At 43.2% G+C, this 15586-nt stretch overlaps 1 protein-coding gene across 1 annotated transcript; it reads right to left on the reverse strand.

The window, feature by feature from the left end:
* Window positions 1-78: 78 nt before the first annotated feature.
* itpkcb (inositol-trisphosphate 3-kinase Cb) lies at window positions 79-13318 on the reverse strand (the record flags this gene model as incomplete). The annotated part of the gene is made up of 7 exons (XM_080506119.1): window positions 79-1759; window positions 1892-1963; window positions 2895-2996; window positions 3510-3714; window positions 4062-4275; window positions 4435-4534; window positions 12206-13318. 7 exons carry the CDS (start codon window positions 13316-13318, stop codon window positions 1550-1552), a joined length of 2016 nt encoding a protein of 671 aa, XP_080362245.1. The 3' UTR covers window positions 79-1549.
* Between the last annotated feature and the right edge of the window lie 2268 nt (window positions 13319-15586).

Consider the following 15586-nt stretch of genomic DNA (forward strand, 5'->3'; position numbering starts at 1 on the left):
TGATTCGTTCATTGTGGTGCTTTGTGTAAAACATGCTTCTTTCAAACCAAAATTATGAGTCAAGTTTTATTGCTTCTAAAACAGCATCCCATCTGAAAATCTGCTTCATTTTCATAAACCAGATTTAGGTTCATTAAACCAATTGAGAGTTGGTGAGGGGGTAACTACCTTATTACCCCTCATTCTTTGTTTGCGCTTCAAAAGCAAGCCCTGATATTTATGGACTCATGCACACATCAGCTGCACTGCCTGCTTCTCTTGAAGGGAACTGAAAGACTTCTACACTGACTATGAACCTCAATTCAGTCAAGGAATGACCTGCATCTAAAGATGCTTGATTGTAAATAAAAATGATAAACAAAAATGATAAACAAAACTCAAATGGCTTTTATGTGACCAAATAAGGACATTATCAACATCAATCAAAAGCCAGAGTTTCCAGTTTCAAGATCATGTTTAAGTGGATGCATATGTGAAATTTTACAGAAGCCCGAGCGACCTGATCAGGGAAAAAAAAAATAAAAATCCGGCAATTCCAGTTTCAATCACACAGATGATTCACTGTAAAAGTTTCTAAAGCAACAGCAAACAGAGTCATAATACATTGTAAACCCAGCATTTCATCGCTGCTTCCCAGCTTAAGACACAGAGGCACCTCTTGTTTTGTTCAATGGCTTTGTGAGGCTCCATAGTGCAACAAATTCCAAACAAACATGGCTGCAAAGCTCCTTACTGTATACACAAAATAAGAAGAAACTATTTTTCACTGCATTATCGTACAAAAAACCTCACCAATTAACACGCCATGTTTCTACGTTAAATGTTCGACAAAATCAGTTCAAACTTGGGGTGAACTCTTTGGAAGTTAAATAGCAGGAGTCAACTGCACTGGAATGATCCAACACCATCTTTAAAAAAAAATGAGGCACATAAAATATACATACGGTAGTAAAAAGGTTACAAGGCCTACAAAACTTAAATTAGTCTGTACACGCTGAGTTAGTCATCACGTGGTCTTACCAGTGTTTTAGTGTCATCGTATACTTAAAAAGTGGTCCATAACAAAAATAAGACTCCCCGCTTCCCAGTGTCCTCAAAGGCCATGTAAAAAAAAAAAAAAAAAGTTTTCTCTGTGGAGTTCATGACTGTGAGACAACTGCTGTGTCCACCTTTCACCGATAGAGGGAGCTGTTGTACACAACAGTGGGCAATGTGTTCGAAGGGGAAAAAGTCACCAATCGTACCGTCAGAGAATTCGCCTGCTTGAGTCACTCGAGTTAAAATTGTGCATTATATTCATATTTTCCATGTCATCATGCACACTCTCAGCGCTTTGGCATTGTCCCCACTTTGTCATCAAAATCCTGCAATTGTGCCTCCATTTTGTCACACAGTCACAAGAAGAGTGTGGGGCTACAAAGAAGAAGTTACTGTTGCACATCCCTTGGTGTCAGTTGGTCTAGTTTTTGTTTTTTTGGTTCTCTCCCCATTGCATCTCTTTGAACGTCCACGAGTTGTACGTTGCATCCGTTTGAGGCTCGTCCTCCTTTCAAGGCGCTTGTGGGAGCATACTGCTGAGGATGTCTACCAGGTTGTCCAGTCCCCACAAGTAGCCGTCCTCCCTGTTGCCCTCCACCCACGGAGTCCGGTGGTCCAGTGTCTGACTGGGTGGGAGGGGGACCGTCTTTCCAAAATCGATCATCCACACTCTGGCCTTCCCCGACGAGTCGTGTACGAACAAGAGCGAGCTTCCCACAACCTGTGTTGACATAAAACCAGTGAGACGGGCATGTTTTGGTATGTCAGTGACTCAGAACACAAGCTGATGGCAATGATACCTACAATACAACAACTCAAACAACAGGTTTGCTTCAATGTCAGAGAAACTGACCTCGTGTGTCCCGAAGAAGACCGACTGCTCGAGGACTGTCCGGAGCTCCTCGAGTTGCTGCAGGTAGAGCGTCTGGAAAAGATGTAGGGAGTGTAAGCAAAATAAAAACGTTTCAATAAGTTGCCAAAATGCAACAAAGACACTCTTGTTCTTCTTTGTGACCTCCCCGCCAGCTTGGAGTGGAATCTGAAGCAATTTGATACCATTGATGTTTTGAAAAAAATAAACGAGTCAATACGGAAGAAATAACTTTTGTTAAAGACTGGAAACCGGAAGAATGGGCTGGCTTGAAAAAGGTGGGGGGGAAAAATCCTTATCTAAGACATTACATAACCCATTATATCAAAATTCAGATCTACAAACCATGACCTACAAAAAACAAAAACAACTCAGTCAACGGATTCAGGGCCAGGATCAGTTGATATGCCACAGAGACAGTCTCCAGGAAATGATCGGTGTTTCGTGACAAAAGAAGATAACTTCTTTAATGAGGCAGATACATTTCATTGCAGACAGACAGAAGTGGACTTGGTGTCTCATTTTATTTCTGTATTTCTGCCCAGATGAAAAAGCTTCGTCAACTTAACGAAACTCTAAACGGTCTCTGACCTGAATACATCACTCATACGTTATGGTTTGCATCTGAAAGTTTCCCATGATCAAAAAAAAAAACCAAAGCAAGGTGAAGCTGCCTTTAGTTCATGTACTCCCCACCTGTAGGACAAACACTGGGGATATCTGATCTCTGCTCATTTAAATAAGGGCTTCAGGACACTGCTGTTTACTGTTGCTTATCATTGGAACAGACATGCAAGTTACTGTACGGATCATGTAGCAGTGTTTTGCTGGTTGGAGCTCCGTATCGACTGTAAACCGTACGAGTAGTACGAGTCTCCTCTTTGGCGTGGAAAACAAATACGATTCTTGCAATTTTTTGAATTCCGTGAATAGGCTTTGTTGCAGTCTTGTGTTTGCACCATTGAGCAGCGGCTTGTTAACATACCAGAATCTGAGTGTTGCCATCCACAAAGTCCTTCAAGGCCTGCATCACTTGCTGTCTGTGTTTTGTCTTCTTAAAGTTGGTATTACAGGTTCCATCTGCTTTCTGTTTGGGGGGGGGAAACAAAACAAAAAACGCAACACTACTTTGAGTGTTTTGAGTTTCTCACTCCCTGTATAACAATACTTAAATCGACATCAAGGCAAATACTCATCTCGGTAACCAATTTAAAGCTTCCTGGATCCTTCCAGCTGCAGCTTATATACAAGTACAAACTCCAGCCGTGTACATTGCAGGTTAAATTACGCTTTCAGATCTTGGCTGCTCATTCTTGTTTGACTGGAAGGTGAAGTCATGGCAGCCTGCCACGACTTCACCTTCAGCCACAAATTTCACATTGAAAGAACAAACAATTCTCATGTCCCAGACTCTTTTGTTTTTTGTTTTTTTATTCTCACACCAGTTCGCAGCCCAGCTTTTACGAGGCTACCAAGCAGTACTGACCATCCCGCTTCGTTTATGTCTTGTAAAAACACGCAGAACGGTTTATTCCCGAGTACTACCAAGGATTGGAGCCAGATAACCCAAACGTGATGGATATCCAGGATGACTTCTGACCTTAATGCCTTCGATGCGGAATCCCAGAGTGGCAGTGGAGCTGAGCGTCTCCCTCCACTGCATGTATCGGGGTTTGAGGATGCCCTGCTGGGCCCGCTCCTGCTCCGTCGGGGCCCCGGGGTCCACGGCGACCATTTTCTCATACATGTCCTTCCGCAAACGTGGATGCTCTCTGGCTTTTATCAGTTCCTCCTCCAAATATGTCCTGCAAAAGTTAAAATGTAACATCAAAATGTTAAGTTGCGATGCTCAATGATGCAGCAGTGATCACCCTCGCATGTTAGTGGCAATGTTCAAGTTCCAGGCTTGGAGGCCTTTAGGTACCGAGGTTGCATGTTATACCCGTCTGTGCAGTTAAAGTGGTTTATGGATGGATAAGAATGTACTTGTCTTAAACCCCCCCCCCCCCAAAAAAAAAATAGAACCAGGGTAATCAAAAATGTCTGAAGGCCATTCTCAAGGCTCACTTAATCTTGTCAAAACAAAAGATAAGCTCTGATTAGCTGCAGTCGGTACTCTCATGAAAATGTCAAACAAAATGCAAATCTTTACCTGCTGCCCATTTTACAGTCCATGATGGAGGGGGAGTCAAAGTCAGCCAGCAGGTCGTCCATCAAGTTATAGTCCTGCGCGTTTCTCTGGACCACACCGTAATATCCGGGCACATGAGGACGCAGCCTGTCCTTCATCAGCTTCTGCAGACACTGCTGCTCACACTCACAGTATCGCTTCAACAAGCGTCCAAACTCCCCGGCCTGGAAGTTCCCTTTGATAGAGGCACAGAGAAAACAATTGATAAACAGCATGGCGACGGGTTGACCGCTTCTTAAAGTGAGATATAAAAGATATGTCAGTATCCCCCCCCCCCAGATCTAAATAATCACATATACAAATTTGCATTTTCTACAAGTTTCTTTTTGCATACCTGCATGGCCAGCTAACTGCACCCATGGGTAACGCTTCTTGAAAGACACGACAAAAGGGGAGCAGTGAACCATGGTCTTCAACTTCTGCCAGGACTTATTCTGGAAAAAAAGAAATAAAATAAAATTTACACACAACGATGAAAATGAGTTGCTGTTGAAACAAATGACAAATCAGAATCTTCTTAGCAAAAAGGTTTTTTTTTCTCCCTCCGACCAACGAAAGGTAAAAGAAAGATTATTAATTAAAGGAAAACACACCCTGTAGTGTACGCGCGCGCGTGTGCGCGCGCACACACACACACACACACACACACACACACACACACACACACACACACACACACACACACACACACACACACACACACACACACACACACACACACACACACACACACACACACACACACACACACACACACACACACACACACACACACACACACACACACACACACACACACACACACACACGCGTATCAGTAGACATTGGACAGGCCCTCCCCTTCGACCAAGGCCAGGTGCATGCAGTACATGACAAAGCCCATTCATGAAACATTTACCAAAGCCATCACTGTAGTGTCGTAAAAACCAACCTTACCGTTACTGTGTGTGTGTGTGTTGGGAAACACCAGGGCAAGGACAGTGTGCAACAGAGGTATTGACGTAGGCGGTGTGACAAGAACACGACACTGGTTGATTAGAACGTATGTGTGTGGGTGTGTGAAATCAAAACAAATGGCCACGTTTCCCTGGTTTACATGATACTACTGAAAAGGAAACTACCTCGTATCATGTTCGATTTTACTCAAATTGATTTTGCCATTATGTAAGAAGAATAGGGAGTGCCAAAAAGTAGGAACAACAACCTACGACCATAAAGTAATCACTTTATCACTTAATTACTTCTGTAGATGTCTGTTCTCACTGTATAGCCGCTATTTGGCCTTAATGTTTCCTCCAGTGCCCCGTTGCAACTGTCACAATGAAATAATCTTCATATGGAAAGACACAGAGAACAGTGGCTCAGTGTTGAGTGTCTTTTTCTTCCTATCCTTTATTTATTTATTTATTTATTTTTTACAAGAAGTGAAACAAATGTGAAATGCCAGAGAATAATTAGTTTTTTCAACCGATTGTTGCTTTTTGGACCAGAAAAATCCCTGCTGTTCAGAAAAATTGAAGAATTTCAAGGGGTAATACATTGTTACATTACACCAAAATATATATTCTACTCCCGTGAACCCTATGAACGTCAGGAGGCCCGTTATGATTGTGAATATTAGAGTGCAATGATAATCTTGTTCATCAGTATTGTCATAGTACTGCACGGGTTGGATCAACGGAAAGAACTTTGCAGGTGTATACTGGCGACAGGTGACGGAGGGTTGGCGGCTCGGTGAAAGGAGATCGTTCCGTCGACTCCATGTGTGGGAGAAACTGTACTTGGCTGCTTTGGGGCAGACAGCTGGTCAGTGTCTGGTGTTTCAGTAAGAGGGGGAGAGAATAATGAGTAAATGCGCGAGGACTGTGAACCCGAGCGTTCAGTTGCATCAACAGATTAACCCTCGACATAACCTCGGCCTCTTCTGTGCCAAGACCTGATGAAAGAGAAACTGTGTTCCACTAAATGTGCGGGGTGAGAGCCAAAATCTGGCGACATAAGGAAAATGAATGTCGCTCATTTGGACCTGCAAAGCTAATTAAGACAAGACGGTCCTCATTTGGCAGAAGCAGCAGCTTATCTGCAAAACCAGCAGCGGTAATGTGTTATGCTAATGCGGAGCGGTCGATTGTATGCAAATATGCATTCTGTCCGTTTAAAACTGTCAAAAGCGTGACAGTTCGTAGCTCTGGTTCCTTTATTATTCGCAGCATCTGTCCTCGTGTGAAAAGGACCTCTGTGGAGGAGGAAAATCATGGGGGAGGATCGAGTGGTGAGAAGGTGAAGCGGACACCCACAGCTCCAGCCGCTCATCTTTCACATCAGGCTCTCAAATTGCTTTAAGCTTCACATCTTCTCTGTGGCATCCGACGTATCTCCTCAGTGTTATCCAGCGCAGCAAAAAAAGAAAAACCCATTTAACTAATCGACCCGACCACAACGAGATGCCGAGCAACTTTTGAGGATCACAGCAAATTGCGTTTGAAAGCTTCTTCACTTCCGTTCGGAGTAAAAGAAGAGTTGCCGTCTCATCCTCCGTCTGTGTCCCAAAGACACTTTAGCACCGAGGTCAGATTTCACCCCCCCACACAGCAAGACCTCAACATCTCACATTTCTGCTTTAGATAACCGGTTAATATACACCTCGGAGCTTTGCTCGGCAATTATTTTGCTTTTTAAACCCGTTTCTCATTCTTCAAAGAATACATTTTTTCCATTCCGTTCCCAGCCCCTCTCCGGTGTTCCACACCCTGCTTGCTTCTACCAGTTTTCTTTGCTCATGTCAGAGCACTGACACAGTCCTTCTCCCCTGAATCGTGCCGGTGGAATCCCAGGAATGTCGCCAATACTTGTCATTGGGCAGCAAACGCTTCCCTGTAAGGGTCTATTCTGCAGTTCACGTGACGACGACAATGGTCATGCTAAGGCCACAACAATGCGTCTTTGTGGCAGGTCTTCTCGTGCTCTTTCAACAGCTCAGCACAAGAATAAGCCTTTTCAGGCACCTGACAACAAATCGTAATTAATTCGAGTAAACGTTGAATAAAATGTCCAATGCAACGACACTCCAATAAATAAAAGAATAAGATAATCATTTTGTTTTGGGTGAAAGCAAATGGCCTTTATGCTGTGTTATACTATGGGCTTCATTTACAGTGCGGTTAATTTGTAGGATAAACTTAAAAGGGAAACTGGGGATAAAAAAACCAAGAAAATACAAGTAAATTCCAGGAAATGTACTGATTGCATAAAGTGTTGATCCCGTCCATAAGCTTGCTTCTTAACAGAGCCAATCCATCAGGAGTAAACAGGGCTAAGTGCACAAACTACAGCAAGACAAAACTAAGATGCCATCTCTTCATGTTCATTTCCACCCTCACGTTATTGTTATTATTGTTCTGAAGAACAACTGTGGCAAGCAGTCCGTTGCCGAATTCAAATCCTCGTCGCGGCGCTCTCCTAATAAACCTGCCGTGATCCGTGTCTTACCTGACAGACGGAGCAGTAGTGCAGGAGGAGGCAGGCGCCGACACAGACGCACACCGCCCCAGAGACGAAGCGAGAACGCAGCCAGGTCAAAACACCCTGCACCATCAGACCGGGGTCTTCCCAGTGAGGCACGGCCACGGACGTGTGCCTCACCGTCTGCTCGAGAGCCTTCACGGTCATCTATCGCCCTCTATGAGCGACTCCGCCGAGAGCTAATGCTCCGTCTTACGCGGGTTCTTAAGCTCCCGGGCTGCCTTGTAAACCCTCCCTGTGAACTGGAGCTTGGGTTGCCTCGTAAATAATCTTTCTCTGCTCTGTGAGAGGCTCCCACTCTGACCTCCTCCGTCCCCACAGCTTTGTTGTCATCTCTATTTCTCAAGTTGTACCATTTCGCCACCCCCCCCCCCCCCCCCCCCCCTTTTTCATGACACTTTCTCAATAGATGGTGTGTCATATAGAGAACGTAACAACTAACATAAAGCTGGCATTTCTGTCTTCAACGCCTGCCTGCTTCAACACGTTCCCTTTCAAAAACAACCCCCCCCTCCCCTCAAAGGCAGACATCCACATCCCCACAGGACATATCCTGATCCACATTTCTGAGCCAATCTCCTGTCAGGTACATGACAGCATGTGAATAGGGACAATAGTTCCCTACCAGTGCCCTCCTTTTGTCTGCACATTAAGTTCTTTAGCGCTACACAACCTGCAGAGGTGTGTGTGTATAGACAAGGCAGAACCCGTCAGACAACTGCCAACAACGACTGGAGTAACATGTGTCTACACGGAGGGTGTTTTAAGTGCTTTTTTTTTTTTTTATAAACGAGTTCATGTAAACCACATCCCTTTCCCTTGAGTCAAGACTTCACGCAACTCAGCTGTGTTGGGACTCCTGAAGCGGTGGAGAATTAAATCGTTTGAAATGTAAAACTCCCGGAAAGATAATCTACTGAATCCAACACTGACAGTCATTTGTTAAACAAATGCATTGTTGTATTGCTCATATATAAAGCAGGTCGGTTAATGACGGCTATCGTTACACAACACAACGACAGGAATTTATTATTCAAGTCCTCTTTTGTACCCGTGTGTCTAAATGGTGAGGATTTGACATTTTCAGGCCTTTCATTAACGTAACCTATGGTTGCGACACTTGTATTTACCCAATTTCTGCCATTGTAATAAACTTTGTTCTCATCTTGTGCTATGAAAATTCAACTGTTTGAGGGTTCATTGGGATTCTGAATGGATCTATGAAAAATCACTTTACCTGACATCAGCTACACATCACAAGTTAATTAAATAGGACAATACTGTATTTTCCATCCCAAGTTTAACAAAGCTAATCGACCGCGTTTCACCACTCAATGTGCATATTGCAGAAGTGATAATGTCTTCAGACAAAAAAAAAGAAAAAAAGAAGGTAAATTTGACTAAGTTATTGCCATTTACTTGTTTTACTTCACCCTTAAATTCAAGACGTACTTTTGATCTGTAGTGGAAATCTGAATCAGACAGGCAAGTATTCAATAAAAAGTTTTTATTTTATACCGTGAAAGCATGGATCTTTATCCCCGTCATGGAGTTTGTGTGTAAGCATTGTGGGAGTGACACGTAGGAAGAGAGACAAGTCTGCAATTGTTGCTCATGAGTGAATAAGCATGCATACATGAGAATAATTGTCACATGCAGTTCAAGTTTCAGTGCGTGTTTTTCCTCTGTGTTGGGGCTTTTCTCCATTTAACCTTATTTTCCTCTTTTTTTTACTGTTCCACCATGCATGTCTCACAGGAAAATGTTAAGTGTTTGAAGTGTGTCCAAATGTGGGGCAGAAGACATGTCTCGTACGGATTAAACTAAATTATATTGTAACACATCAGTAAGGTTGCGATAACACCCATGTGAATTACAGCACTCAAACATCTTTACCAAAGTTGACATTGCCATTGACAAAGAGACCAAGTTGACGAGAGAGAAGAAGAAGAAGAAGACGAAAAAAACAAAAAAATACCTCAGTCCCATATATGGTAAACCGGTTGCCTAGTAACCGACTCAGCCTTCAGCTCAATTTTCCATGACACGCTGTGAACTCTCAATGCAAGGCGGCATCGCAGAGAGAGGTGTGTGTGCGCGCGAACAACTTGGTGCTCACGTCAGAGAGGGTTCAACTTTTGAAAAAAAAACAAAAAAAAAACAACTACTTGGGTTTGGCTGGGAGCCGACAGCGTGGCCATTTACAAAAAAACAAAAAAAAAACAAGAGGAACACGCCCTTGACTCACTAATTACAACAAAAGTCGAAGCACTTACTCAACTGCTCGTGGACAAAATGTGCCCATTAAGACCAGCTCTTATCAAACACCACAGGACACGTCATAATGTTTGTTACAAGAACTCAAGTGCAACTCCCAGTGTTGCTCATTTCCTCACCGTCAGTACAAAACCAGGAAATTACACCGAGCTGCTGATCCAAAAGATCATTACTGCACCCAGCAGTGGATTGATACTTGGGACACGCAAACGTGTGCATGATTGCTATGTCATCACAAATTAACACTTACTCAAAACTAACCCGAGAACACACAAAAAACTAATGCAACAGGCAAAGAACAGATTGATGGAAGAGGTGAATGAATTGTTGGGAGTTGTGCATGCATCAGTAGGAGTCCAACATTACTTCACAACGACTGTCAAAAGGTCAAATGGCGAAATCACAAAATCAGCAGAGGTACTATATTATGTACACAACTCCTACTTTAAATACATTATAATTCATACATGATGCATCTAGAGTATGGTCCAACTGCATCTACTTTAATCCCAATTGGTTCCTTTTACTGTGTTGTAATGCCGCTGAAATATTTATTCTGACTAAAGTTCTATCATATGGGATTAATGAGAACATTGTTTTGAGCAGCAAACGTCCAGCTTGGTGTGGAAATTAGCCACGTTTTTGTTGCAATGCACTGCAAACCCAATGTCGCCAATTTCATATCAGCAACTTTGATTTTATGTCTGTGCAAACATGAGCTCCCACCATTATGTATACACCTGGTGAGGAGGAACAGCAATAAACCGGCTCGAAGACATTGCTTACAGCCCGTCACTGTTTTACAGTGATTGGTGACACAATGCGATAAGGAGCTAAAGCAATGAATAACGTGAATTCCTATTGTAGAAAGTCCAAAGTGCTCTCAGGATAGCAAAACTGTCCCGTTTTTCGGAGTCATGTCACACGAATGGATTAAAAAAAAGAAAGAAAAACACAACACCTTGAATAGTGAAAACTATAGGGTTACAACCTTTGCCAGGTTTTCGCAGTTACTGACCAGTAACACAAGTTAGAATAACTTCTAACATGAGCACCGAGAGGAAAACCTCAACAGTCAGGATTTACACACTGCTAAGAAGAGAGCTACTCGAAAACCCACTCTAATGGAGACATCCTGTTTCTGAAACATTCCGGGCATGTCGAGTCAACAGTGGATTGAAGCTTCTTAACACAGGTGGTGGAGAAGTCGCCGTTTCATACTGGGGAAGTTTAAACCACATCGCAGCTCTTAAGGGGAGGCGGACGTCGAGTCCCCAGGGTTTTACAACATCTACGTCACTTTGATAATGTCGTGAGAGTTTATTTACAGTAGTTTGAGGCAGCAAATGATTTGAATGACGAATGAAAACAAAATGTGGTTGAACAGTGCTTAAATGGCCCGATGACTCAGCTCATCAAGGCCATGTGATGACGAGACATGGCTGCTCAAAAACACAGGCAAGGACACGCAATAGGAGACACTTCTTGTGTCTTTTGAAAAATGTCCTAATAAAAGGGGTCAGGGCCCAGCCATTGGGGGTCTAAACTGCATACTTGTTTGAAATGTCATCTGGGATTCTGGAACGTGCAAAATAATGAATCGGAATCACATGAAGCACAAACTTGATCAGGAACTCCTGACTGTGTGTGGGGGGGAAATAACAAAAACAACCACCTTACTTTGTTCACTGGTTCTTCAAAAACCCTGTTCTCGGAATTCATTGCCTTAAAATATCAATATGTGTACAAATTTAAACATGCAACTGTGAAATTCCAACATTAGCTGCTTTTACTGGTGGCAAAGTGTAAATTTTATAGGATAAATTCCAACAGTAGTCTTCATGCCCCTCTAGCCTGTGTGTATAGGAATTTAACTTATAGTCTGTTACCTCCATTGTCTGTGCAATCATTATTCAGCTGATTGCATGGTTTGTTCAGGGGGAGGAAGGCTTTGCACATCTGCTGGGTATTCCAGAAGGTTTAGAGTTGTTATTTTTGTTTAAAGCAGTTAGACCAGTTTGTGACTTTCAGGCTGTTTTGCATTTGTTTGAAAACACAGTGCAACTACTCGCTTTTATATTGATGGCTAAATTGAATAATGAATTATTGTGACGATTATTCTCTGAATGTTAAACTGATGAGGCTGGGATCAAATTACAAGCATGTGACGCAGGATGTCTCCATTGCTTCCTTGGTTGCTGGTTGGGTGGGAGTTATAATTACTTGTTATGGATTGATACATGCCTAATAAACACAGACATTTTTAGAAGGAAAATTAGAAGCTATTGCTATTTAAAGGCACTCACCGCTGTCCCATCGTCCGGGCTGTTGAGGGACAGAGCCGGGGACAGGCTGGACTCCAGGTCGCTGGACGTGAAGTCGTCCTCGGACTCCTCGAAGGACGAGGCGGAGGACAGGCCGAGGGAGGACGAGTTGGACAGCTTTCGCGGGGAGCGCATCAGAGCCGGGGATCCTCCGCACCCGCTGTCCGAGCAGGGAGACTCGTCCTCCGGGTGGAGGTCCAGACACGACCCGGGGCTGAGGTCCGGTCGAAGGGTCAACAAGGGCGGGGTCACCTGAGGCAGGGTCGGGCTGGGGTCTCTTGTGATGATGAGTTTCGGTATAGTTCCTGGGAAACACTGGCCACCTGGGGGACTCGAGTGTTTCTTGACCGGAACACAGTTGCTTTGAGCGGCGGCGGCGGCACCGGAGCCGGTTTTTGTCATCGCAGACTCGGACTGGTCGTCTCCTTTCGACGGTCCATCGGGGTCCAAACGACACAACGTCTGCTCGGTTTCCAACTTGGAGGCAAGCAACGAGGCTAGACTCGGACCGGTCACTGCTCTGGCCGCAGACACGACGTGACCCTGGTTGTTTCCCCCCAGTGGCTGATCTTCCATGGCCCTCGTCGGGGGGTCCGAGGCATTGTCCTCCCGCCCGGGCTTCGGCTCCTCGCAGCCCGCGCCGCTGACTTCACAAGTCCGCGTCTCCGAGCCTGACGCATCGGACGAGCCGTCCGTTGCTTCTTGGTCCACGGCGTGTCGAACACCCTCGGTATCGTTCACATCGAGGCCGGATGGCGTCTCCAAACTAGCCGGGCCTGCGCCGCGTTCCCCAGCCGCCAACGCGACCTCGTCCCTCGGTAACTTTCCCACCCTATGGCCGCTCCGCGCCGCTGGATCTCCAGCTGGGCTTCCGCCACCCGATTCCACCTCGCCGGGGCTGGGATCTCGCTTTCTTCTTCCGAGACACGGCAGCACCGTCTTTTTCATTGGATTCTTCTTTATCTGGTCGCACCGTGAGTCTTCCCCGCTCCCAGGTCTGCGAATCCGGAGTCGATGCGCGGCGCTCCGCTTGGCTCTACGTCTGTCCGGGGCGGCGGTGCTGCTGTGCGAGAGATCCGAGCTGGTTTGGCCCATCCTGCATTCCGTAGTAGTAACAGTGACCCAGACACACCTCAAATTTGTGGTTCGTCAATTAAAAAAAAAAAAAGGCGAAACTCCCACAGTCTGTTGTCATATATTAGTCACCGAATCCATGTATTAACACTGGGGAATCTTAAATTCCTCCATCTCTTTCCTCCACCCCCGAGGTTTTCATTTCTGTGAGAAGAAGCAAATGATTAACATACACCTGAACTGTGAACAATAGCATATACTGCAAGAAAAAAAAGGTCATCACACACCCTTTCAAACTCTATTAATCGGCGGAATCATATAATCATTACAACATTAAAAAAAAAAAAGGCGCATGCAGTCATTGTATGGTTTGGTTGAAGCCTGACCATTCATCTGTGAATCAATGTCTTGTATATGTATTTACCTCCTCCACTGTGGCTACAAGCCCAAAACTGTTCGATCAAAGTCAAACCAGATGCATTGTGGTACATGCACGTCAATTTATGACCGAGCCAACAATAATCAGGTTTTTAATAAGGTTTTACAGTACAGTGGACAGCAAAAGTCAGCTTAATACTGCCACCCTGTGTCTGGACAACAACCCTCTGCAAACGTCTCCACAAATTAGCTTGTAAAACCACTCCGTTAAGAGATAAGAAACGTTTATCATTTCAGCTAATATTATACACCATTAATATTGTTGGTCTTCAAGTCGCGGCTAAAATCAATTAACTTTTCAGAAGTGGATTTAATGATTGATCGAGAAAAACATTTAAATAATTACAGAGGGGTATTCTCTATAGTAGATAACAGACCAGAAACAAAATCCTTAAAGTGTTTGCATAGAGGCAAAATACTCATATTTACAAACAAAAGTATAGTGTATGTATTGTTCATGACAGAAATAATCTACAATCAAAACATTTATTAGCATTTTGTTTAGTGGTTAATTCCCTAAAAACTACTGGAATTACAACTGCATGGCTTTTATCAGTCACTGTCAAGTTATGTTACTTTAAAATACAACTATATCTCGCATTCCTTCACATTGTCCATTTTGAGATTAATCTGATTTTTATCTTTCAGACAATGGGAACAACCGCCTTTGTTGTGCTGAAATTCCTTCACAATTATCTATAATCAATTAACCTGGGTTCAAAGAAAACAAACCAAATAGTGCATGCATGACAGAATCACTGAGCCATACAGATACAACGAGTGACCAACTAGACTCAGTAATTATAGTACAAAACTATCCCAAAGACACAAAACGAAGAGTGTAAAGACAACAAAAGCGAATAGACAAACAGTCTAAATAAAAGAGACACAAGGGACTGCAAAGAGACAAAAACTATTCCATTAAGCAATGCAAAGCTTTACCATAATCATTCAACATGACTACATTGGAACAAATGACCATATATTAATGTAAAACGACCACCAAGACCACAATAGAAGAACATTGATAACAGGATATACAACAACAACAACATATAAATGGACACTTTTTTTTTTTTTAATTCCAAGACCGACTTAATGGAATTCAAGCAGAATCCACGTGATATAAAAGAGTGAGGCATGTCATTCACTTGTGTCATGTACTGTGACATGCAGTCATTCTACTGTCAGAAGGAATGCATTCAGAGAGGAAATGAGACAGGAAGGACAACTGTGGAAAGAACAACTCATAGTGAACAACATGGTACAGAGAATTATTGTGTCATCAAAATCATAAATAATTGCAGGAGCTGACTCTCTTTGGCCTGAAACCTCTGTCATACTGACCTAAAGTGCATGTATAACCTTAAACGGTGACAAACACTGGAAGGAAAGCTGATGATTCAAAAGCAATGCAAGTTATAAAACATAAAAAAAAATATGAGGAATATAAACAGCAATTACATCTTCTTAAGACATTCACTTGTCATTCATTCATTTGAGCAAGAAATGCATACAGAATGAGTTTGGAAAACACACCTCACATTAGATTTTTATTCAACTACACGTTTAGTGTCGAAAATTAAGAATAAGGTGGAAATTAGAATGATTCGTTTTAACATACTGCTAAAATATGTTAAATTAATCATCACACGTGAAGTCACAAGGTCATATCCACATTTATGAGGTACAAATTATAGAAATATTTTTTTTTAAGGCCGAGTCGTCCTGATATTGTTCCTTAAATACATTATGTTTAATTAACTTAAAAAATAGATTATCTTTGTTATATACTAAAGACTTCGAAGGGCCCAAATATATATTTAAGCCGAATTACACTTTTAAGTGGTA

Source organism: Blennius ocellaris, assembly GCF_963422515.1.
Source record: "Blennius ocellaris genome assembly, chromosome: 2".
NCBI classification, from domain to species: domain Eukaryota; kingdom Metazoa; phylum Chordata; class Actinopteri; order Blenniiformes; family Blenniidae; genus Blennius; species Blennius ocellaris.